The following is a 26,380-nucleotide window of genomic DNA, read 5'->3' as shown; positions in this document are numbered from 1 at the left end:
GGTTCATGATGCTCACATACACTATTGTATGTGTTGGATACTGTATATAGGGATAATATAGCAAGGCACTACATCCAGGCTATTATTTTCATTAATTTATCACGAATAAATTTATTAGTGAAAATTTATTTCAATAATTCACACATTATATATATATATATATATATATATATATATATATATATATATATATATATATATATATATATATATATATATATATATATATATATATATGTGTGTGTATATCACGAAAATAAACACGTGATTAAGAATGTGACAATGTCAGACCACGAAGGAAAAATGAAACAGGAATTTCCTTAAGTACTTTCGTATATTAACATCTTCAGAAGGTCTTCTTCTGAAGATGTATTTAATATACGAAAGTACTTAAGGAAATTTCCTGTTTCATTTTTCCTCCGTGGTCTGACATTGTCACATTCTTAATCACGTGTTTATGTTCGTGATATACACACACACACACATATATATATATATATATATATATATATATATATATATATATATATATATATATATATATATATATATATATATATATATATATATATGTCGTACCTAATAGCCAGAACGCACTTCTCAGCCTACTATTCAAGGCCCGAATTGCCTAATAAGCCAAGTTTTCATGAATTAATGTTTTTTCGTCTACCTAACCTACCTAACCTAACCTAACCTAGCTTTTTTTGGCTACCTAACCTAACCTTACCTACAAATATAGGTTAGGTTAGGTTAGGTAGGGTTGGTTAGGTTCGGTCATATATCTACGTTAATTTTAACTCCAATAAAAAAAATTGACCTTATACATAGTGAAATGGGTAGCTTTATCATTTCATAAGAAAAAAATTGGAGAAAATATATTAATTCAGTAAAACTTGGCTTATTAGGCAAATCGGGCCTTGCATTGTAGGCTGAGAAGTGAGTTCTGGCTACTAGGTACGACATATATATATATATATATATATATATATCAAAAAGTTTCAAGGCCTTGGACCATATTTTTAAACCCAGAGAAATATGGTAAATATAACACATTCTTTGGGCGATTTTTTCACTGCATATATTATTATAATATGTACGACGTGCTTTGCTACGGCAAACTTCCAAAAAACTCAATGGGTAACAAAGCCTGAGACCAATAGAATCAATATTCTTAAACTCTTCATCTAGGAATTCTGGACTCACAACTCAATGAGCTCTTAGATACATTGAAGAAAAAATTGATTTTTTTTCATATTGTATCTATGCCCTGAGAAATAATGAACATAAGATAAATTATTCGTAGGTTTTCTGTAGACTTAAACTTTAGTGAAAAATCTTCCCTATGAATAAGTACATCTAGGAATGGCAAACATTTATCAGTTTCAGTCTCCATAGTAAATTTTATAGAGGTGACTTGATCATTAAGTTTAGTTACAAATTCGTGATCAATGATCAAGTCACCTCTATAAAATTGACGATTTTACTAGTCTAACCATTTCTGTTCCGCGAGGGATTGAAACTCGAGAACGAACCCAACTGTACTGGTTTATTAGTGTGCCTTTTCCACTCGGATTCAGGATATGACTAGGAAGACCGGGATGAGTCCCAGGTGGTGAGTGGTGGGTGAGCCCCCTGGAGACTGCGGGAGTGCGGATGTTTAGTTGTTTAATATAGTCCCTAGAGAACATCGGCGCTTCCGGCACCGATGTTCCTCGACCGATGCAAGAAGCGCCGATTGTGGGACAGTGTCAGATCTCTTATAACAAATTGTCGCCGTTTTACGTATTTTGTCTTTTGTGGTTAATGAGTTTTCTCCTCATAATTAATTTCTCACTTGAAACACGTCTCATCTCCTGGTGTTTCCCCCGTCAGGAGAGTCGCCGGGTGGTGGCAGCACTGATCCAGCAGACGACCTACAGAGAGTTCCTGCCGCTGATCCTCGGGGACGCCCTGATGCGAGAGTTCGACCTGTACCCGAGTCCCATCGGCCTTCACCCCACCTACGACCCGAACGTCGACTCCTCCATCGCCAACAGCTTCGCCACCGCTGCCTACAGGTTCTTGCTCAAGTCTCGTCTGCTAGTAGTAGCCTCTACCTGCAGGTCATTTACCTCTACCTATAGACGGTTAGGTCTATAGACAACAGTGGAACACCGTAGATAATTGTATGACACCACAGACAACAGTGAGACACCACAGACAACAGTGGGACACCACAGACAACAGTGGGACACCACAGACAACAGTGGGACACCACAGACAACAGTGAGACACCACAGACAACAGTGAGACACCACAGACAACAGTGGGACACCACAGACAACAGTGGGACACCACAGACAACAGTGGGACACCACAGACAACAGTGGGACACCACAGACAACAGTGGGACACCACAGACAACAGTGGAACACCGTAGACAATTGTATGACACCACAGACAACAGTGAGACACCACAGACAACAGTGGGACACCACAGACAACAGTGGGACACCACAGACAACAGTGGGACACCACAGACAACAGTGAGACACCACAGACAACAGTGAGACACCACAGACAACAGTGGGACACCACAGACAACAGTGGGACACCACAGACAACAGTGGGACACCACAGACAACAGTGGGACACCACAGACAACAGTGGAACACCGTAGACAATTGTATGACACCACAGACAACAGTGAGACACCACAGACAACAGTGGGACACCACAGACAACAGTGGGACACCACAGACAACAGTGGGACACCACAGACAACAGTGAGACACCACAGACAACAGTGAGACACCACAGACAACAGTGGGACACCACAGACAACAGTGGGACACCACAGACAACAGTGGGACACCACAGACAACAGTGGGACACCATGGACAACAGTGGGACACCACAGACCACAGTGGGACACCACAGACAACAATGGGACACCACAGACAACAGTGGGACATTATGGACAACAGTGGGACACCACAGACAACAATGGGACACCACAGACAACAGTGGGACACCACAGACAACAGTGGGACGGGACACCACAGACAACAGTGGGACACCACAGACAACAATGGGACACCACAGACAACAGTGGGACGGGACACCATGGACAACAGTGGGACACCACAGACAACAGTGGGACACCACAGACAACAGTGGGACTAGCTAGTATTTCATAAAATTCAAATAAGTTCTTCATGTGGAACATGGAAACCTAATTATGAAATAAATGAGAAAAAACACAAATAGTATTACTTAAAATGTATATACCCAATATCACGCAGAAAAGATTCTACTTTTTTATTGCAAATGGATTTATATTAAAGCTTATATAATCTAATCCAGTCTAACTTGGATTAGCTTAATTCATCCTAATCAATGGTACACAATCTTTAGCAATTAGAAAACGGGCTATGACAGAATATACTCTTGAACGTACATTCGTTTCACACATTGCGTACACTGTACGTTAAGTGTGAAGTGTAGCGTATATTCAACCCTTCACGGTGTAGGCCTGGACCGTGCACGGCGTAGGCCTGGACCGTGCACTGTGTACGCTTGGACCGTGCACGGTGTACGCTTGGACCGTGCACGATGTACGCCTGGACCGTGCACGATGTACGCCTGGACCGTGCACAGTGTCCGCCTGGACCGTGCACGGTGTACGCTTGGACCGTGCACGGTGTACGCCTGGACCGTGCACGGTGTACGCCTGGACCGTGCACGGTGTACGCTTGGACCGTGCACGGTGTACGCCTGGACCGTGCACGGTGTACTCTTGGACCGTACACAAGGTATATAAAGCGGCAAATAATTACACCTGGTGCTACTACTCCACAGGTTTGGTCACACTCTGGTGAACGACATCCTGGAGGGCGCCGGGAGGAATGTGTCGCTTCTGGGGAGCTTCATGGGCCCGCACGTGCTCCACGAGTTCGGCACGAGTCCCTCGGACCTGCTGCACGGCCTGGCCACCTCGCACTCCCAGGCGGCAGACTCCTACATCGTCCCCACACTCACCAACAAACTCTTCGCCAGACCACAAGACGCTGTTGGACTAGACCTCATGGCCCTCAACATCCAGGTAACAGATTTTTTTCCTTGTATTTGACAAATGGGAAGTTTACCATTACCTATTTGGAATTATCAAACAATTACCTATTGTTAGGTAATTAGCATTTGGCCGTATGTATATGAGTGGGGTAGGGGGTAGTTCTCTATAGTGCCGGCAGGTTTGATCATGGCGAACTGACAGTCTTTTTCTACAAATTATTCAAACAGAGGGGGAGAGATCACGGGCTGCCGTCGTACACAGTGTGGCGGAAGGCCTGTGGCCTCCCCGTGGTGTCCACCTTCGACGACCTGGCTACAGTCATGCACCCACAGACGGCTTTCCGCTTCGCTACGATCTACAGGTTAGCGGCACTCTCACTTGCAGTGTATAGCATGTATCGAGGGTTTGGTTTACACACCACGTTTGATGATGTGTAAATGTTAAGCTTTACTAAATAATGTGTTTAATGCTGCCAAGGGATTTTCTTTGGAAAAGTGTTATATTCTAAACTGCTCTTGGACTGATCGGTAGGGCTGTGGCCTCGCTTTTAGCGGGGTCCATGGTCTATCCTCAATGGTCTAAGTGGCTGGGTACTGTTCTTTCACTCCACACTCACATCCCAGCTCCTAAGTGATATAGTCGTACTAGTTTAACTCTTTCACCTAAAATCATATCTAAGCAAACTTCCTAAACATTTGTCTGCAATGTTCACATCTCATAATAAAAAGGATAATCTGATTTAGTATCCGTTATGATCCAGTACAGATATGTTCAAATAACTTTTAGCTTTATAGTTCTTTAAGCCATCAGGATATTGTTAGGAGACGCTCAGGATGATTAACTTATATTTATTCATATATACGAAGTCGTACTTTTTAAACAGTCGTACGACTTGGACTCGACGCCAAGGCAAGGCTTGCCGATTATCATATTTTTTGTTGCTGTGTCTAAGTGATTTATTTTAATATTTGAATGATTAAGTTATATAATATCGGTCGAATTTTAATTCAGTTAGGCATTACTGTGGAGTGATCAGCTTATTAAGGTTAGGGCGAGGACATTTGGCAAGTTTTGCTTTGAATATATGAAATGCATATTTTAAGTGTTACACTGAATGTCTCTTAATGCACAAGAAGAAATTATCAAAATAACAATATTTAAGAGAATTCGGTTTGTTTCTAAAGGATCGGGGTTCTCGGCTCATCGAGGTCAAATTATTTTTTCCAGCACAAAACATTGGTTATGCCCGTCATCCACAGAGCTTGAGCAGCTCTATATTGTGACAGCTTCTTGCATACTGTGCAATGTATATTGTGTAATTATGATTAAAAATTACAAATAATAATTAATTGCAATCATGGGAGCCTAATAAGGCTCCCTGGCTGGTTTATATTATATTTTCGGAAGCGAAGTGTCTCCATATATGAGCAGATGTCGTACTCTCCACACAGGAAATAACAATAATTAAACAAAAATATTATTCCTACACACTTCACGTGCACAAGAGGTTTATTTCCAGCCATAATCCAAATACCAGTTAAATAATTAGTAGTCTTAACTTGGTTAAATGTACAATTTGTGCAGTACGTGTTAAATAGAGGAATGAGGTGATGTTACTGGCTGCTTGTTGATAACGTGTCCCTGTAACTGTTCATAATTACTTTTCTTTCTCTTTTTACTTGTAAAACAAAGTAAATACAGCATAAAAGATGCCGAAGCACCAAAAACAAAAACAACAACACAGAGCATACACAGTAACACCAGAGTAACATCCCACAGTAACATCCCACAGGAAAGCACACAATGACAATAATACAGATAACAAGGCACACAGAGCAATAGAACATAAAAGTGAAACAAAGAACAATAAAAAAAATACATAAGAACATACAAAAAAACAAAAGCTGCACTACCCAGACGGGGCGTGCCAAAGGTGCCTGTAACGACAAACATGTACAGAGAAATCCAATGGAACCAAATGTAGAAACAAAACAAAAATACATATATACAACGTAAAACAAAACCAAAACACATGGACCACGTGTCACACCATTCAACAACAGACATACCACATAACGATAACACAGAACACACAGTCGAAAAAATACATGCCACATGACACACAGAAACCCTGCGTACAAACCAAGACAGCACCAAGGAAAAACAAATTGTGATCACAGAACCGAAACACAGGAAATTGAACATGGTAAATATAACACTGGAAATACATCATAGTAAGTAGAACGCAGTAAATATAACAAAGGAATACAACAAGCACCATACAACACAGTACATATAAACTAGGAAACAGAGCATAGTAAACATTACATAGTAAAGACAACATAGTAATGTGTTTTAGTACAAAGCAACAAAGCAATATACATAACATAGTAAATAGAACATAGACATAACAAATTTGAAAAAGAGCATAATACACACAAACCACCCCACACCCACGCCAGGCGCAAGCAACACCACAACAAATAATCAGATATCATATTTCTCAGGGAACAGTCTCGATGGATACTTCCTCTTATAAGCCTCCCATATTAAATACTCTTGTTCGGTACGGGAAAAGCCCCCACCACACCGCAGGTACGGCATATACTCAGGGACCACCAAATCCGGCGAAAGCGAATGCCCCCAACCAGAGGACATGTCGCCGACACACCAACCAACGCCCTCCCTCACACAGCCAGCACCATTCAACGACTGACTGCAACAATCGGAGAGGTCAGGTGAAAGGTCTTCACCCCACGGTAGCCAAGGCGCAACTCCTTCATAATTATTGGTGGTGGCGCTCGCGGGAGCCAACGGCTGACAACACAAAAGTTAATAAATAAAGGATGACCCTTTGCACGTGAGGGCTGGGCGGTAACTACTCTCTCCGTTTACAAACCTTCGAAAAGGAAAACTATAAAACGCTCTGGCCACCTAGTGATAACTATCAGTACCACTCTTTATTATACAACCATCAATTACTATAAGAGATATAGTCTACTAGCATTTATTGCGACGGGTAACAACTGTTGTACAATGAGTGTATATAAATACTGATATTGTCATAAATCCCTACAGTGTATGTAGCGGTGGTCGATGTTGTGTTGCGGTTCATATAGTAGTAGGTGCAATGGTAACACCGACACTTGTGTTGCAGGAGTGTGGAGGACATCGACTTGTTCCCTGCAGGGCTGGCGGAGGTGGCGGCGCAGGGCGGCCTCCTGGGACCCACACTCTCCTGTATCATCGCCCAGCAGTTCTCCAGTCTCAAGAAAGGCGACAGGTTTTGGTACGAGAACAGCAAACAACCTGAGCCATTCTCTAAAGGTAATGGTTAAATGCGTTTGCAGAAGATATGTTAGGAAGTGAAACTTAGTCAATTAAATTAGGTACTATTTCAACCCACACTCAGTACTAGAGATGATGAGTGGTTGTCTGTCTACTTACATAGATCGCTCAGTAATAGATATATAGTCCGATAAAATCCCCATTTGGTAAATCACACGGAGTGTAAATATGGAAAAGATGGGCATTAATAGATGTCTTTGTCACTAATATCCTCGGGGCGTATGTTAGCGAGCAACTGCGGCAGAAATGGACATTTTTAAAACAACAATGCAACAGCTGTTGATTTAAATTGTTATATTTCACGTGTCCACCTCTGTACTTCATAGTATGGAAGGGAGTTATGTTTTTGTGTTATAATGTTAACTGATGTAACCTATCATAGGATAATGTACTCAATGAGACAAAGATAGGGTTTTCTGACGGCATGCGTTCTCCTGATTCCATTTGAGAACACAATGACCTGTATATATATTATCCCTGCTTTAGAATCTTCATTCCCTTCCTTTCTTCGTTTAACCTTTGTTTTGTGTTCCCTCTGTGTGGGGTATTCCACCCTGCTTCACCTGGTGCATTACGACGTTTGTGGTGTCCGTAGGTCAGCTGGAGGCGCTGAAGCAGACCAGCTTGGCCTCCGTCATGTGTGGCCACCTTAGCCTCCACTCCCTCCAGCCCAGCCCCTTCCTCACCCCAGACAACAACAGGTGAGGTGCCTCCATAGTGCTAGGTGGGAGAGTAATTCACAGTAATTACACAATGATGTAATTACTGTGATTTATATTAAATATATCCATTTCCTGGTTGTCATAAACAAGCATTCAATCCGTTCAGTGGGAAAGGGTGATGGCGGGGAATAGTGTCATCGCTCGTAGTGGACTGACTGCTTCTTATAAGTGGGGTTATAATGACTGGAGGTCAGTTGATATTCATAGTTCAGAGGTTCTCACTTTGCCTTTCAGGAACCAACCCCGGATCTGCAGTTCCTACCCGAGGTTGGACACGCGACTGTGGCGGGAGGTGTTGCAGCCTTCCTCAGTTCCTGTCCCTCAGCCTGTATCTCAGTCTGTGCCTCATCCCACTCCACAGCCTACACCAAAGCCCACGCCACGGCCTACACCAAAGCCCACTCCACGACCTACTCCAAAGCCCACGCCACAGCCTGCACCACAGTCTGTACCATATCCTGTACCACAGTCCAAGCCACAGCCTGCACCATACCCTGTACCACAACCAATACCAACGTAAGTAATAATCCCATGCTACACTTTCCCCTGCTCTCTGAAGGCATTTTAACTGTTGTGTAGTGTAGCCTCCAGCTACCCTCGTATTAACTACACTTACAACATAAAGTGATTGGCTGAGCAGGTGTTATGCCTTTCACGGGCATGGCGGGTGCATGGAATCACTTTTGAGTCTTTGTTTGGAGGACGGGTTGACTCACAACTGATGACGTCCGAACACTTCTGGAACAAGTGCTTCGCTGCAGTCCGTCCCCCAAACAAAGACCCAAAAGTGATTCCATGCACCCGCCAAACCCAATGTTTATGATTGAAAAATGGTTTATACACGACTCACAACCAGCCCGTCCTCGACTCAAGTCCATTACATTCAGCGGTCAACCCCACAGACGCATTCATAAATTTTTACATGCTGTTCATTCAAAACGGGAATTTTCTCAAGTATAAATTAATATTATAATATATTAGCATATTATGTATATATAGGCATAGGATAGGTTAGGTTAGGTGTTTAGGTTCTGTTGGCGATTATTTGTATTTGTAGTACGTGGGTGAAGCATTTATAGCGTTGTGATTCGAACAAAATTCGATAGTGAAGCACTTGTTCTGGATATGTTCGAACGTCAACAGTTGTAAGTCGTGTGTAAACCACTTTTCATTCATAAACAGGGGGTTTGGCGGGTGGATGGAATCACTTTTGGATCTTTGTTTGGAGGACAGGCTGCTGAAGCACTTGCTCCGGAAGTGTTCGAACGAAATCAGTTGTGAGCAGCCCGTCCTCCAAACAAAGATCCAAAAGTGATTCCATGCACCTGCCAAACCCCCTGTTTATGAATGAAAAGCGGTTTACACACGACTCACAACTGCTGACGTTCGAACATATCCGGAACAAGTGCTTCACTGACGAATTTTGTTCGAACCACAACGCTATAAATGCTTCACCCACGTACTACAAATACAAATAATCGCCAACAGAACCTAAACACCTAACCTAACCTAACCTATGCCTATATATGCACAATATGCTAATATATTATAATATTAATTTATACTTGAGAAAATTCCCGTTTTGAATGAACAGTATATTAAAATTTATGAATGCGTCTGTGGGGTTGACCGCTGAATGTAATGGACTTGAGTCGAGGACGGGTTGGCTTCAGAGACGAATTTTGTTCGAACCACAACGCTGTAAATGCTTCACCCACATACTACAAATACAAATAATCGCCAACAGAACCTAATTACCTAACCTAACCTAACCTAACCTAACCTAACCTAACCTACGCCTAACTATTCATAGAATTTTTATGTATAATATTATTAGTTTATATATGAGAAACCAATTTTTAATACATTGGTAAAATTGATGAATGCGCCTGGGGAGGACGGCCGCTGCTTTAACCAGCCTAGTGTGAGGACGGGTTGCTCCCCGCACCTCACGAGCGATTTGGCCTGGGTTCGTATAATGGCCGGGGTGGATTGACCAAACACCAATCCTTAACTGTAAGCCACTGTTCAGCTAGCAATGATTGGGTACTTGGTTGCTAGACGATTAGCGAGTCGTATTCCAGGGAAACCAGTGGATAAGGCTTACCATGAGCAGACGATGAGTCACAAATAACGTGGCTAAAGTCTAAAGATTTAATGACTAAAAACACATCAGAAAATAAAGAACCAACGACGTTTCAGAACATTCTGGACCATTATCAAGTCGTGTAAATGAAATGTGATGAGGAAGCTCTCAGCCTGCTGTCAGGCGTCAACAGCAGTCGACTGTTCCTGTACCCACCTGTGTAAAACTATAAACAGTTTGCGAACTTCGAAACTTCACAGCCTAAGGTTATTATTGTGATAGACGACCTCATAGAGACCATGAACTGTCTGATAATTGTAAATAGAGCCGTCATGAGTGAGGTTGGATGTACAGGTGTCCTCAGTGGATGTGCACGTGTCAGGTGACTCCTGGCCCAGCAGCTGTACTCTGTTGTCAGTCTGTGCCAACATTCTTCACTATAAAGTAAGTTACATTAATCATATGATGAAAAAGTTAAGATTGCAATTTAGGCTTGTCAGGTGGTTGATGGTTGAGAGAGCGGCAGTCTCCTTACTTAGCTACTTTCCACATTTTGGGTGGAAAGTTTGATAAATCCCAATGCCAAGTTAGAACAGCAATTTGTTTTTAAATTGTGTTAATCTGAAGAATGAATTGTCAAATTTAGACTAAAATTCAACCCGCTGGAAGTTTGGGCCAATCAACGTTGTCTAACGTTGCAGGTACGATTTCGGTCACTTAATAATCTCATTAGTATGATAATCTTAATAATTCTTCCCAAACAATTCGTGTTATTATTATTACTATTATATTAAAAAAGTTCAAGTTTATCTGTGTGTTTCAGCAAGCGACTCCCGCATGGTGTCCATCAATTCTGACTTCCATTGTTTCTCAGAGAGTCGTGTCGAGGCGTCGGGGTGTGGCGGTACCTGCCCGGTATAGACGGCTGGTGTACCCTCAATTGTCTCCAGCACACCGTCTCCTTCTGCCCGTCCACGCATTGCTACTGTCCCTTTTACTACTGAAGGGGCCTCCCATCGCCTTTGCACACAGCATCTAGGTTTCAACAGACGACATCCCTATTCAACAGTGTTTGGACTCAACAAATGGTGTCTAGATTCGACACACGGAGTCTAGATTCGATAAACGGCGTCTAGATTCGTTAAACGGGGTCTAGATTCGATAAACGGACGTCTAGATTCGATAAACAGCGTCTAGATTCGACAAACGTAGTCTAGATTCGACAAACGGAGTCTAGATTCGATATATGTCGTCTAGATTCGACCGATGGCGTCTAGATTTAACGGACGACTTGCACATTCAACAGACGGCACCTAGATTCAAGAGTCAGCACCAAGATTTCCTCAGGCAGCATCGACGTGCCCTAAAACACTGACCAACTGCGCTGGACACGTCAACCTGCACAGACAGTACAGACCGATAATGTACGTTGGCCTGTACGTAAAAAACGCGCCCAAATGTTTGATTGGAACATGTTGAGGACGCGTGACAGTGGTCGACGCGGGTTGACATGAATCGATAGACAATTAGTGCGAAATCCGCCGCCAATAATTCGATTAATTATTTAATATTACAAGCAATTTCAGTGACGAGGAGTTAGGCAAGACTTATGTGAAATTAATACAGGGTTATCCATCCCAGATCTCATTACTTATTTTTAAACGAAACGTTCATATTAGAGATTATGTGTTGCATCTGCATGTTGATCCCAGGTCAGGTGTGGCGGGGTCGCTATACACTCGAGCGATGATGCACGTTCCGAAATGTACAGTGTTGTATACAGGGACTTGAGACTCTGTGTATGGAATATACAGATCTCTCAACAGGTACCTTGCTTGGTGCACCGTTCGTCCCAGCCTGGTGTGGTGCACCATGCGCCACAGCCTGGTGTGGTGCACCGTGCTCCACAGCCTGGTGTGGTGCACCGTGCACTCCAACCTGGCTATAACCCAGCCTCCGCAGGTGCTCCTGTTACACCGAACGCACTATATACACCAGTCTTTCAGCCACAGTTAACTGGATCAGTGTGTGATATTCGTGGGCATTCTTACACGCTTATTGTGCAACCTGATCAACAGCCCCCCCCCCCCCCCGCGTTGCTTGCAAGAGTGTGGTGACAGCCGGGGTCCGGGAGCTACCATCTGATCAGTGTTGAAGCTTTTAGGTAGATATTTCTGTTGACATGCTGATTTGTGTTTTTTTTAATAGATGAATAAAGCAGTCAGAAGTGATTGTTTGTGGCACTCATTTGTGATTGTTTGTGATACTCAGCAGTAATTGTAGCACTTAGTTGTTATTGTTTGTGGCACTCAGCAGTGATTGTAGCACTCAGAAGTGATTATTTATGGCACTCAATCACTCATCAGTGATTGTAGAACTCATCAGTGTTGATGATACTCAGCTGTGGTTGTTACAGCAGTGATTGTTGATGATAATACTCTTATGACATATCTCTATGTTCTCGTCATTAAACATTATGTGAAGGAGTTTCTCTGCTCTAAATAAAACTGTAGTGTCTTTAAGTAGTCTTTAATTTATTAAGATTTTGCTTGCCTTATTTTCCATCTGGATCATCAACGACGATGATGTTGATGATGGTCGTACAGATCATCAGCATCATCAGCTAGATGATACCCCAGTTTATCCCCTACTGAAGCATCCAACACCAGCAGCTCCACACAAGTGTGGGTGGTGGTGGAGCAAGTGTAGCTGGGTGTAAGACATGTGTAGGTGGTGGTGGAGCAAGTGTAGCTGGGTGTAAGATATGTGTAGGTGGTGGTGGAGCAAGTGTAGCTGGGTGTAAGATATGTGTAGGTGGTGGTGGAGCAAGTGTAGCTGGGTGTAAGACATGTGTGGGTGGTGGTGGAGCAAGTGTAGCTGGGTGTAAGACATGTGTGGGTGGTGGTGGAGCAAGTGTAGCTGGGTGTAAGACATGTGTGGGTGGTGGTGGAGCAAGTGTAGCTGGGTGTAAGACATGTGTGGGTGGTGGTGGAGCAAGTGTAGCTGGGTGTAAGACATGTGTGGATGGTGGTGGAGCAAGTGTAGGTGGTGGTGGAGGTGTAGGTGTAGTTACCTGTTACTTAGGAGTCATAGTGGGAAACAAATAACGCAGCAGGATAAGAAAAGTGTGACGCCCACAGTAAAGTGTATTGCACTAGGATACGACCTCCCCTACACTCTTCACACCACCTTAAATACGTACCATAAATACAATAAATAATAAAATAAAGCAATACATTTCACAAAAATAAATTACGAGAACTTATTAAATAATTATTATCAATGCGAATAATTGCAACGAAGACAAATGTATTTGTAAGTAGATTAGAATTAATTTATTTTCATTATTATCTAACACTGGATTTAGTCCAGAGAGGAAAGCTGCTTCAGTTTGGTTGTTCGTAACACACGGGGAGAAAATTTCAGGCTTAGATTTACATGTAAATATCGTGGCGATTTATTTCTTGTTTCGAAGGAATCAATTCAAGTATGTTATGTTGAGTAACAAGCGCAAGGCTGTGTGATATACTGATCCATAACCAAACTAATGTTGCAGAGACGCATTTCAACTGATAACATTGATGATACTCATTTAAAACAATTATTTGTATTAAAAACTCATCCATTATGAAAACATTTTATGGAATCGCTCTCTAGCCTAGGATGTTTGAAGACACTGTAATATAGATTTAAGTTTTGCGAAATCGGAGTAACGAATTATTTTTGTCAATATAATCAACGACTGTTACACAAAAAATTAAAAGCTTTTGATTGATTTGGCAGCTTTAGGTTTATAGAGAATACAAAGGAGCCACGAATCAACCCCTGTTGACAGGTCCATTATTTTGGGAGGTCACTGCCTCATTCTTGCTCGGTCCTGGTACAACCCATCCTCAGGCTGACACTGTACTTATATTATGTGTGTGAAGCATAAAGAGAAGAACTCTTCGAACATTGGAAATGAGCGAAGCAATTTTCGAATTTAATCAGTTGAGTCATGTGTGATTGATATTCATAAACATAGAACAGCTGCTGCTATATTAACGAGCATATGGCCAATGTTTGGTGGATGAACTATGTAAGGTTGCATCTAGCCATGACTCTTCACAAGTCAGTTCAGAAGCCAGATCAATCGAGAAGACAAACAATAATACAAATCTCTGGACTTGAGCGTTCCAGTTCTCTGACAATCCAGGTATATCTTGCAACAGTCGAGGTAGCCAAGGTCGTGTTATGCGTCAAATACATGTTCAGCTGTGCCACCTATATGTTGGGATGTGTCATGTATATGCCAGAGATATATTCTACCAAGTCATATGTGTAGCTGTGCCGTGTATGCCATGATGTGTTGTGTCCTCTGGTCACCACATGATCCACCTGTCTTTCCACGAAATATCGTTGAGAACACGGCTAGGATTCAAGCACTTAGATATCTACTTACGAAACCTGTGCATCTTTACTCGATCATGGCAGCTTAGACTGCATTTATTCAACAGTTTACGAGGTCTGAAGCTCTAAAAGAGCAACCTCGGGTCAGGAACGACCTCGCAACGGTTTCCAAGATTTGTATATCGTTAAATACTGACCAAGCCGCCGTGGACGAAAGAAGGTGTACAGATTTCGTAGGCGAACGTGTACCGAATGTAATTCCATACACCCTTCGTGGTAGGAACTTCCTCAGAACAGGTATTACTAATGAGACACTGGCATGTCTCATTAGTAATACCTGTTAGTCGTGCAGCAGAGGTATAGACAACTTCTGACCTGCAATATCAGTGTTGAAGGAGAAGATATCTGCTTCACTGTTAGTTAGAGGATAATCTGATTCGTTGCTGATTGTTGAAGGATCAGTATTGGAGGCCGGAAGACACCGTGTTCCTGAATCCCCACTCAGACACTCCAGCCAAGTGTACACCCGCGTGTGTGTTGTGTGGCTAAGGTCACGAGCTTCTGCAACACTTGCAACACGCGGTTATGTATGCTCATGACATGTCTGAGACATGTGCAGCAGACAGACGGTGATGACTGCCCTGACCATAGTTGCACACCGCGTTGTCTGCATGACTGGAGTTATCTGGAGCATGAACCAAGAGTGATGCACGTGCAGGAGTGTTGCAGCCTGCCGGTGCAGAGGGTGTGACGTGTTGTGTGTGAGTCAGTGTGGCGGGCGTGAACATTGAACATGTATGGCTTGCGAGTATGGAGTTATCTGCCCCAGCGGAGGGGCTGCCCATACGACCTGGCGGGGGTGTTGGGGTCGTCCTGGGGGTCTGCTGGGGCTCCTCTGGGCGCTGGGGACAGAGGGTTGGGGAAGGAGGTGAGGGGGTGCAGCGCCACCCACAGACTGATGGCTCGCTTCATCATCTCGGCATGGTGATGATGCCCGATGGTGTTGGCGGCCTCCAGCACCTCCTGCCTCTTGGCGCGGGCGTGGCGGTGCTGGTGACGACTGCTGGGGCTGGTCCTGGGGTAGCCATCTTCCCGCTGGGGTCGTGCGCCAGCCGGCCATGTCTCAACCTTGCCTTCTGGGGAGTACTGCCACAGTGCGGAGGCTCGCTGGGACGCTGTGCTGGGGTAGAGTAGGTTGATGAGGCGGTCCCCTGGGGGAGGGTGGGCAGCATGAAGCACCCCACACAAGCACACCGCCGCTGCCGTCCACACCGCCGCTGGGGACATCTTCCCGCCTCTCCTGAGGAACACAACACATCCGGTAATTAACATATTGCATATATATCAGTGAGGAAGGCGACCCTGCGGGGTCTGGTGCTGGTAATACCTGCGTCAGACACGTAGTAGACAACATCTGCAACACCTGCGTCAGCTCTCCAACAATATATCCATCTACTTACATTCAAAAGTACATCAAACAGTATTCACACACATAAACACAAATTACGAAACATTTTGCGCCATCCCATTGGTCCAGGTTTGATGTCAAAGATTTGTTTCAATACTCAATAATACTTATTAATAATACAGTATGTAAATAATACACCTTATGTATCATCATACAGTCTTCCCTAGATGAGTCTTGTTGTTTATGTATTATTATTAGTAGTATTGCTTATTAATTATGGAAGCCGAGCTGCCACTAGAGTTAAGGTGGCAGCTAAGAGTTACTACACATAAGGGGCATAACTGGCCGACCCCTCACAATGTTCAAGAGAGAACTGGATAAACACCTCCAAAGGATACCTGATCAACCAGGCTGTGACTCGTACGTCAGGCTGCGAGCAGCCGCGTTCAACAGCCTGGTTGATCAGTACGGCAACCAGGAGGCCTGGTCGACGACCGGGCCGCGTGGACGCTAAGCCCCGGAAACACCTCAAGGTAACCTCAAGGTAAGGTAAGGTGTTCTAACAGAGCCAAGGTGTTCTAACAGAGCCAGGAGTGTTTACTCTGCCCGGCCTCCTAACATGAGAGCACTCTACTGTAGTATTTGGTGTAAAGGACCAATATGGCGTGATGGACCACCAGGAAGTGGATTTTTGTATTATTATTAAATATGGACAAACCGGATTTATTTTAATTCATTGTGTCGTGGGCCAGACAGCCAGTATATATATATATATATATATATATATATATATATATATATATATATATATATATATATATATATATATATATATATATATATATATGCATGTTGGGCTTATATCGAGGGGATCTCCCCCCATCCCTCCAAGGTCGAGTCTAGCTCCTGGGTACCTACTTACTGCTGGGAGAACAATGGCGGAGATATGAAACATGCGCAAGAATCCTCGGCCTAATACACGCCATCTTAGGCCTTATATAGTAGGCCTAGGAATATTTAAGTTTGGATTTTGGCTTATTTCATGTATTTATAATGTTAATAGTACAAAAGTGAACTATATTTCAGTATATAGTTCATATTCAACTATACGTATATTCATCAATATGTAGTGATGAACGGGTGATTCATCGCTGCATATTGCTTCCTTCCACCAAATACTTACTATAAGTACTATCATTTCAAAAGGCTGGGCTGCTCTATACACGTCTGGCTTTGTTAGGGTTGAGCTTCAGCTCCACGACCCGCCTTAACTTTCGATCGGCTAGAGCAGAGGAGCTTGATTACACCTACTTTTGAATGGATGTGTAGAGCCAGCCTTAACTCTGTTCCTTGGCAGTTCCGTTCCATCGCTCCATCAATTCCTCCTCTTCCAGCTCCCCCCTTCCCAACGATCACTCCCACTTCAGAATGTGAGACTGTGACCACTGTCTGTGTGGCAGAGTGTTCCGCTGGTCAGGAACACCACCATTCTTGTTGTACGTGAATACATTGTTCGTAGAGCCAACTCCAGCTTGTAGCGGCACTCCCAAGCACCCACGGGCCACGGGCCACACCCTAGACTCCCATACACACAGACCCCCTCCCACACAGACCCCCTCCCACACACACCCACGGGCCACACCCTAGACTCCCATACACACAGACCCCCTCCCACACACACCCACGGGCCACACCCTAGACTCCCATACACACAGACCCTCCCCCCCCCCCACACACACCCACGGGCCACACCCTAGACTCCCATAAAACACCGTCTTCCTTGAGATGGATCACCCCCCACAGGTCCCCCGGAGCTCACCTGGGGGTAACTAGAGCATTACTCTCGCTACACCCCAGCCAACACCTGGGGCCGCACTCCGCCACGGTAATTGCATCTCTGAAGAAAGTTATAATTCCCCATAATTGGCAGGAGTCGCGCTTAAAAGACAAACGCTCAATATATTTTCATTCTATTCGAAATTTTCGTTATAAATTATCACTTGTAACATCTATATACTAATTTAGACGTCAATACCTTATCAACTTACGTGGAAACAAGTAATACCATTTTTAACTAGTATTTCTAAGTGACTAAAATAGGTTTTGCAAATGTTTATGATCTGCCTATTACCAAGTACAAAAAGTACGTGTTAATAAACGCAGATCAATCTTCTATCCTCACCACTGGCAGTAAATAGGAAAATTGAACACCAAGCTAACTTAAGTTGCTGCCATTAAGTAGAGTTATTCTACAGGAAGTACACTTTGTTAGGCCAGGCTGCAACAGGTTATGATAGGTAATACTTGGTTATACTAGGTTAAGCAGGGTTATACTAGGAAATACCAGGTTATACTACGTTATGCAGGGTTTTATTAGGTAATACTTGGTTATACTAGGTTAAGCAGGGTTGTTCTATTATTGTAAGGAATGTGCGGGAAGCCTCATCATACAAATTTAATTGTCATTACACTGCAAATCTATGCCAGACAAACGATTAATCAGCATACCATTGCACAGCTTGTAATTATTGTTGGTTTATGGTGGTGAGTCTTGAGGTAGGATTGTCTATGCTAATTACATCTTCAGCTTTTGTTTAGTTAGGAAGTAATTATGTTGGCTTAGGTGAACATATGCATATTGTTCGGTACAGAGTAATGTAGTGGATTAAGTAGCAGCTAGTTACAATTTACTTATTTAAAGTTAGTTTACATTTTGAAATTTTCATTATTGAAAATTTAAAGTAAGTTTATATAAATATATTCTGTTGTATTAAGTAGAGTATAATTTTAGTTACAAGCCTTGTTTTGCTTGGAGCATTTCTTTCATTTACATACTGATTGTGTATGTAAAGTAGGTGAAGCCAGTACACCCAGTCAACTTATCTTAGCAATAGAAAATCCATCTGTTGATTGCTGGTGTTGACTTTTTGGTGTGTAGTGCCTCGTAGATGTCGAGTCTCCTGCTATCGCTGTATCTATCGATGATTTCTGTGTTGTTTGTTAAGATTTCTCTGGTGATGGTCTGGTTGTGAGAGGAGATTATGTTCCTTTATGGAGCCCTGTTGTTTGTGCATTGTTAATCGTCTGGAAAGAGACGTTGTTGTCTTGCCTATATACTGAGTTCTTTGGGGCTTACAGTCCCCAAGTGGGCATGTGAAGACATAGACGACGTTGGTGTTCTTCAAGGCGTTCTGCTTTGTGTCTGGAGAGTTTTTCATACGTAGGTTGGCACATAATTAAATATTTTCTTTCTCACTTCCTATTTATGCTACGATGCTGAGACTTGGACAAATTGAAGCCAATTTTATATATAACTAGTAAAAAAAGTTTGATTGAAATCGAACCAGTTTTCATTTACTGCATATTTTGCGGTTATGGCCCCCCCCCCTTAAGACACTACAACACCACCAAACACAGGAGTATGGGTTACTTTATGACACTACAACACCACCAAACACAGGAATATGGGTTACTTTAAGACACTACAACACCACCAAACACAGGAGTATGGGTTACTTTAAGACACTACAACACCACCAAACACAGGAGTATGGGTTACTTTAAGACACTACACCAAGCGCAGGAGCAAGGACTGAATCAAGACACTTCAACGCCTTCAGAATTAAGGAATAATTTTGACCACATTACGTCCCCGGTGTCTATATTAGAGTGACGAGCTCACCTTCAGTACAGTCTACCCTCCACTTGCTTGAGCACCTAGATTAGCTGAGTCTGGGATCTGACAGGATGTGCAGGGTGCCGAGTTATCACAGGATGCAGGTGGGAGGAGGAGGAGGCTGTGTGGTCAGTCTGCGAGCAATGAGGTGGGTAAGTTGTTTTGGGGCGACACAGTGAAGCAAGAGTTGTGTCTGCAAGGAGCGCCCTCTCCCTCCCTCCACGCACACAGCCTCTGCAACCACCACGTCAACACCTCTTGCCTCACGCCTCCGTCACAGGTGAGGATGACAGGTGGCATCTGTCATGACAGGTGGCACCTGTCATGACAGGTGGCATCTGTCATGACAGGTGGCATCTGTCATGACAGGTGGCATCTGTCATGACAGGTGGCATCTGTCATCTCCGCCTCCTGCATCTCAACATCATCGCCGTCTACATCTTTATCACCACCGTCATCTTCTGACATCACCATCCTTATCACCATCACTCACTAGCAGCAGCATCGTTAACCTCACCTTCACCATTATCACAACCACCACTACCATCCTCGAAGCCTCTACACCTCACTTTCATTATCTCCTGATTTAAAAAATGCTTTTCTTTATTGAAATTATGCAGAGAAACATTCCATTATATTTATTGTAAGTTTCAGTGAAACAATGTATGTTACACCACCATAACTTATATTGTAAAATCGTAAATGTATAGCGTATTCTTTGCAAAATTTGTAATGTTGCTTCAACTAAATATTCTTATGTTCTTCCTGTCCTTATGCAAAACATGTAGTTAGAAACTAACATAATTATTGTATTCTAAATTTTCTCGCATTTCATTTCAGTATTGAACACTAGAGACGTAATGACACTTCACTTCTCTTTACCACGTATGGCTTTGATATCTTCTTTAATACAATTTACAATTAAAATACAACTTTATTCCTATAAATATGTATATGAATGTTAATCTCAGTGTCATTACATTGGTCACACCTAATGTTGTCACTAATATGACATCATCACCAACACTGGTGGTGAGTGCTTTAGGATCAATACATTTCACAGGAATGTTTTGGATCAATACATTTCACAGGAATGTTTTGGATCAATACATTTCACAGGAATGTTTTGGATCAATACATTTCACAGGAATGTTTTGGATCAATACATTTCACAGGAATGTTTTGGATCAATACATTTCACAGGAATGTTTTGGATCAATACATTTCACAGGTGTGTTGACCTGTGAAATGTTTTTTTTTTTTTGACCTTTTTTGTTTTTAATTTAACATACAGGACGGAAAAATTATTTCTGAAACGAGTTCATTATCTCTGTTTCACCTTCCGTCTTACTCGTATATAGTGTAGATGTTGATTTAATTGTTGGATATCTTCCTCACCGCAGATATCTACACTCTTCCCTATCTGCAAACCAATTTCTGTATATAAAATCAGATCATTCTTTCACAAACTCAAGTCGTGCGAGGCAAGCGAGCGGCCTAACACCTGCCAAAACTGGACTTTCTGAGGTGTTGACAATCGGACTTATATCCTAGCAGCTGTCGCAAGCGGACTTACAGAGGTGTTGACAATGGGAGTGAGGCCCCCTCCCTCACCGCCACCCACGGGCTGCCCTACAAGAAGTTGTTGATGCGAGCTTCACCACAGTAACGTGCCACCAAATTTATGGCCACCGTGTTTGTTGTGGTTGTGTGTGTGTGTGTGTGTGTGTGTGTGTGTGTGTGTGTGTGTGTATTCACCTAGTTGTGTTTGCGGGGGTTGAGCTTTGCTCTTTCGGCCCGCCTCTCAACTGCCAATCAACTGTTTACTAACTACTTTTTTTCAACACCACACACACACCCCAGGAAGCAGCCCGTGACAACAGACTAAATCCCAGGTACCTATTTACTGCTAAGTAACAGGGGCATTCAGAGTGAAAGAAATTTTGTCTATTTGTTTCTGCCTGGTGCGGGAATCGAACCCGCGCCACAGAATTACGAGTCCTGCGCGCTATCCACCAGGCAGGCTACCAGGCCCCTGTGTATGTGTGTGTGTGTGTGTAGAGAAGGGTAGCTTCCACAATTAACCCCCCCCCCCCACGCACCCAAGTGCTCAAGGCGACGTCTTCAGCAGCACCTCATCAACATTCCGTGACCACTTAAGAGAAATACCATTAAAGATTAACATAACTCTGGGCTGATCAGTGTCTGAACAATACCCAGTAGTGGGCGAACAATTTCATACAGACAGAGACAATGCTTAAGAGACGCTTAGGCTAGATATATCAGATGTGGATCCGTCGTGGATATTAATATCCATAGAGATACGAGATGGAAACAACAGCTGAGCAGCGGAGTTGTAGAATCTGTGGTGAGTGACGGACACCTCCTTGACCACTACCTGAGAGAATGTGAACCTCTAAGAGTCATTAGAAATGTGTGAAGCATAGTAAACTCCACTATTGTTTGAGTTAGGAAAATACCATTTGTCAAGTATTGATACTGTTATTAAGATTTCCCCCATTTTGCACCCGCAAGATAACGTAAGATTTTAAGGGTTGATAGATGTTAATCTTCTTGTTTGATAAGCTGTTCACTTGAGACAGTTAAGCAAGTCCCAGCTGTGTCTGGGTACAAGTGACAGGATGAACAATCCAGCGGGTTTTCTTCCTATTGGGGAGTGTTGTACATGCTGCTATGGTGGTGTGTCCACTCACAGAATGAGTGACGCTGCCCAATACTGTCACTATGGCGGTGTGTTCACTCACAGGATGAGTGGCGCTGCCCAATACTGTCACTATGGCGGTGTGTTCACTCACAGGATGAGTGGCGCTGCCCAATACTGTCACTATGGCGGTGTGTCCACTCACAGGATGAGTGTTCTGGGTGTGTGAATGAGGCTCTGGGTGTGTGAGTGCGGCTCTGGGTGTATGAGTGCGGCTCTGGGAGAGTGAGTGCGGCTCTGGCTATGTGCGTGTGTTCGCAGACTCGCACTCAACTCCATATAATGATCTGTGATACACCATATTGTAGTGTTAACTGTATAATGAACGACCTTGTGATGATGTCCAGCGTTGAGCACATCCACCAGGCTGGTCCGTCTCTCTTGCCTTGGACAAGCAACATCATATATTACTCTCTCACACTCGCCCTCACTTACATACTTTTCTTCACTAAAATTGGTTAAAAACAGATTCGAGGGAAATTTGCATTTTCGAGTTCAAGAGTGAAGGTAAACTGGCCAACATTCTCTTCCCTACCCTCTCACACTCCGTGCCCCCGCACTCACGCCCACGCACTCACGCCCACGCACTCAGGCCCACACACTCACGCCACACCTCACACTCCTAACCACACCTCACACTCCTAACCAAACCTTCTACCACCCTCACTCCCAAATCCCCCACACTGCAGTAAGCACATCAATTCATAGTTTTTCTTTAATTGCATTCCAGCCCCAAGACCATATACTTCCCACGCTGAGATCTCCCACACTCCGGGGCGACGGAAGATGAAGCTTGTAAATGAGAATGCAAAAAATGAAGGGTGCTCTAAAGTCATTTACACCAATGCAGAGGATATTTCAAACGAAGTAACTGAGCTTAAGGGACAGACAAACGAGGAAAACCATGGCTGTAATTGTACTCACATCAAGGAAAGTGTCAAAAAGACTATTGTAGTATAGTCCCAGAGGACAAGCGAGACAGTACAAGGAAGAATCATTAACGACTAGAGATCCGAGCTGTTGTTAAGCGTAGGTTGTGAAGACATCACCGGCGGCATAACATACAAGTATAGCTACAGCTGCATAGATCCATGGGTACATAACTGGACAGGTGGATAGATCGATGGACAGATTGATAGATCTATGGACAGATGGATAGATAGCTGGACAGATGGATAGATAGCTGGACAGATGGATAGATAGCTGGACAGATGGAGAGAACTATGGATGGATGGATTAGGGGGAGGAGTTAACCATTGTTGTCCAGGTCTGTCAGGCTCTTCCTCTGAACATACAGCTGCAGAAAACAACGTAACTACGTTACTTTTAAACACCCTCCCCCACCCCACCTTTCTCCCCCCCCCACCCCTTGTTCTTCCCCATCACCCCCTCCCCGCTTAGCCCATCTTCCCTTCTTCTTTACTTTAATGTATAACTAAAGTTGGACGGTTGGGTTGGAAGCAAAGGTTCAACCCAAGTTGTTTCATTGCCACATTAGGAACACAGTTAAGAGGCTCCTGATGAAACTGAGGATAGGAGAGGTCTCATTCAAAGAGAATGACAGAGAAGTGTGTGAGGAACCCAAGAGGAGATTCCAAGTCTTCTCCAATGAGCAAACAAGGTCCATTAGTAACAAGAGAAAACCCAGCCATAGTGTCCAACCAGCTCTCGCACAAAAAAGCACATATATTACTTATTGCTTATAGTCACTATTTCGCTTATAAATAAGTATATATGCGACATATTTTAAGCCATATTTTTTTCAAGGCACTAATTTTTTTCTCTCAGTTTTATTAAACAATAAAGATTTTATACAAAATTTGACAATATACTGAGTTACTTTACAATTTATTTAAATATTTTAGTTTTATTTTATTATTATTATAAAACTGTAATATCAATATAGGTATAGGTTCAGTACTAATTGTAATATCTTAACATACTAAGAAGGTTAGGTTAGGTTGTGGTTTTTCTATTCAGCTTTTTCACGGTAAACTCAAATATTCACAATAAATTAGTATGCCACATATGCACTTATTCATAAGCAAGATATTGACTATAAGCAAGTGCGAGACCGGGTTGCAGTGCCACCGGGTCACCAGGAGCCTCGATCCCCTCCACGCCCTCCCCCTGGTGAGGACCCACCAAGTATTGCTACGAAATGCTTCACAAAACACTCTAAGGCCACGTTCTGCCTCTCTAAAGGACTGCCTAACCAAGCCCTGCCTAGATAACCCCAGGCTAACCAACCCCTGCCTAGCTAACCCCAGGCTAACCAACCCCTGCCTAGCTAACCCCAGGCTAACCAACCCCTGCCTAGCTAACCCCAGGCTAACCAACCCCTGCCTAGCTAACCCCAGGCTAACCAACCCCTGCCTAGCTAACCCCAGGCTAACCAACCCCTGCCTAGCTAACCCCAGGCTAACCAACCCCTGCCTAGCTAACCCCAGGCTAACCAACCCCTGCCTAGCTAACTCCAGGCTAACCAACCCCTGCCTACCCAGCCAACACGTTATCACCCACCGCTGGTCAAGCCTTCAGAACACGTCAACATGAGAGCAAGCGTGGCCCACAAACATCCCAGAATGGAGCAAATGTTCAACATTTTGTTATTAAAACCAAGTTACCGAAGTCAAACCCCAATGTACAGAGCTTCACCAAGACCACCATCACCAAGCTGCCTCGTTAAGCACAGAGTAACAATGCACTGCCTCGTTAAGCACAGTTTAACAAATCACTTCCTCGTTAAGCACAATTCAACAAAGCTCTGCCTCGCTAAACTAAAGAAACCGTTCATGATATTAACAATAAAGGCTCCGGCATCTATTTTAACGAAAACTTTCATGACAGTAGGTACCAGCCAGTGAATTACGCAAAATATGATTGATAAAACTTTATCGCTGGTTAATATGTATGCTCTTCCTTACAGAAAATATATATATAATATATATATATATATATATATATATATATATATATATATATATATATATATATATATATATATATATATATATATATATATATATATATATATATATATGATGTGTGTATTGGAACTCACCTGAAAACTGATCCGCAAGAGTTTATCCCGTGAGATAAAACTGTTGGCCGCAGAGGAACAAACTTTCAAACGCAGGCTTGTTGTAAGCGTGAAAGTTGAACTCTTGCAATAATATCCTAGCTAGCGCTCCGCTGGACGTGTACCTCCGGAGCCTGCTAGTGGACTTGTGGGACACATCAGGCCTGACCCCGCCTTTTATACCGTACTCCCGGGGCGTGGGTTGACCAATCACCGCCCGCCACGTCCCTCCGGCCCTCCCAGCATGGCATGTTGGAAATGTGGCGACATTGGTCTATTTTTTGTCATGAACTGGGAGGGACATTAATGAAATGTTTTCGTTGTAGAATATTTAAGTGAAAATATATATCCCAAGATTTGTTCACTGACACTTAAGAATTAAAGTGATACTTTAATATATGTTTTTATATGGATTATAATGAGTAGAATTACCGTATAATATCCGTTATTATCAAAGGGAATGTCTGTCTGTCTGTCTTTTTATCTGTAATATTTGTCCAGAGTTTGAGGCCAGATGCTGGCGGATATCCTCACCCAAATTTACAGGGGGACTGGTCTGGGGTATGGGACAGACACGCTGTATACTGGTCGGGGTAGGACAAAATTATTTAAGAAAAATATCCTAAATTGGAACCCTTATCCATGGTTCTTCCTCAAGTTGTTGGCCAGAAATCAAGACGGTTCCATAAATCTTTTTGAGAACTCATCACAGTCCTTCAGAGCCATAGAGTCAGACTATGAAACACAGAATAGAAGTAGTTGGTCTGTTTATATTGTAGGATCTCCACAAAATGTCTAGCCACCCTTTGCCTAGCCACTTTGCCTAGCCACCCTTCAGGTGGCTCCTGAGGAACACCTAGCCGACCAAGACATGCCACATGCGAGGCCTAAGG

The 26,380-nt window shown here is 43.2% G+C and overlaps 1 protein-coding gene and 1 long non-coding RNA gene across 2 annotated transcripts in view; one reads left to right on the top strand and one right to left on the bottom strand.

The window, feature by feature from the left end:
* LOC123763908 (salivary peroxidase/catechol oxidase) overlaps positions 1 to 12,732 on the top strand; it is a 77,747-nt gene extending 65,015 nt beyond the window's left edge. Inside the window, exons 9-15 of the mRNA XM_069330166.1 lie at positions 1,873 to 2,057; positions 3,841 to 4,084; positions 4,282 to 4,415; positions 7,212 to 7,381; positions 7,998 to 8,103; positions 8,359 to 8,640; positions 11,085 to 12,732. Of these exons, the coding sequence (XP_069186267.1) occupies positions 1,873 to 2,057; positions 3,841 to 4,084; positions 4,282 to 4,415; positions 7,212 to 7,381; positions 7,998 to 8,103; positions 8,359 to 8,640; positions 11,085 to 11,214 (1,251 nt within the window). The 3' untranslated portion in view covers positions 11,215 to 12,732. The remainder of the gene's footprint in view (positions 1 to 1,872; positions 2,058 to 3,840; positions 4,085 to 4,281; positions 4,416 to 7,211; positions 7,382 to 7,997; positions 8,104 to 8,358; positions 8,641 to 11,084) is intronic.
* A 611-nt stretch (positions 12,733 to 13,343) lies between these two features.
* Positions 13,344 to 25,703, bottom strand: LOC138367901 (uncharacterized). Its single transcript, XR_011229463.1, has 2 exons — positions 25,470 to 25,703; positions 13,344 to 15,899 (listed from the first exon to the last, which is right to left on the bottom strand). It is a non-coding gene; the product is annotated as an uncharacterized lncRNA (long non-coding RNA).
* Positions 25,704 to 26,380: the final 677 nt, after the last annotated feature.

This window comes from Procambarus clarkii, chromosome 23 (assembly GCF_040958095.1).
Source record: "Procambarus clarkii isolate CNS0578487 chromosome 23, FALCON_Pclarkii_2.0, whole genome shotgun sequence".
NCBI classification, from domain to species: Eukaryota; Metazoa; Arthropoda; class Malacostraca; order Decapoda; family Cambaridae; genus Procambarus; species Procambarus clarkii.
Note: the sequence above shows the minus strand (reverse complement) of the source record. Positions and strands in the feature narration are given on the sequence as shown.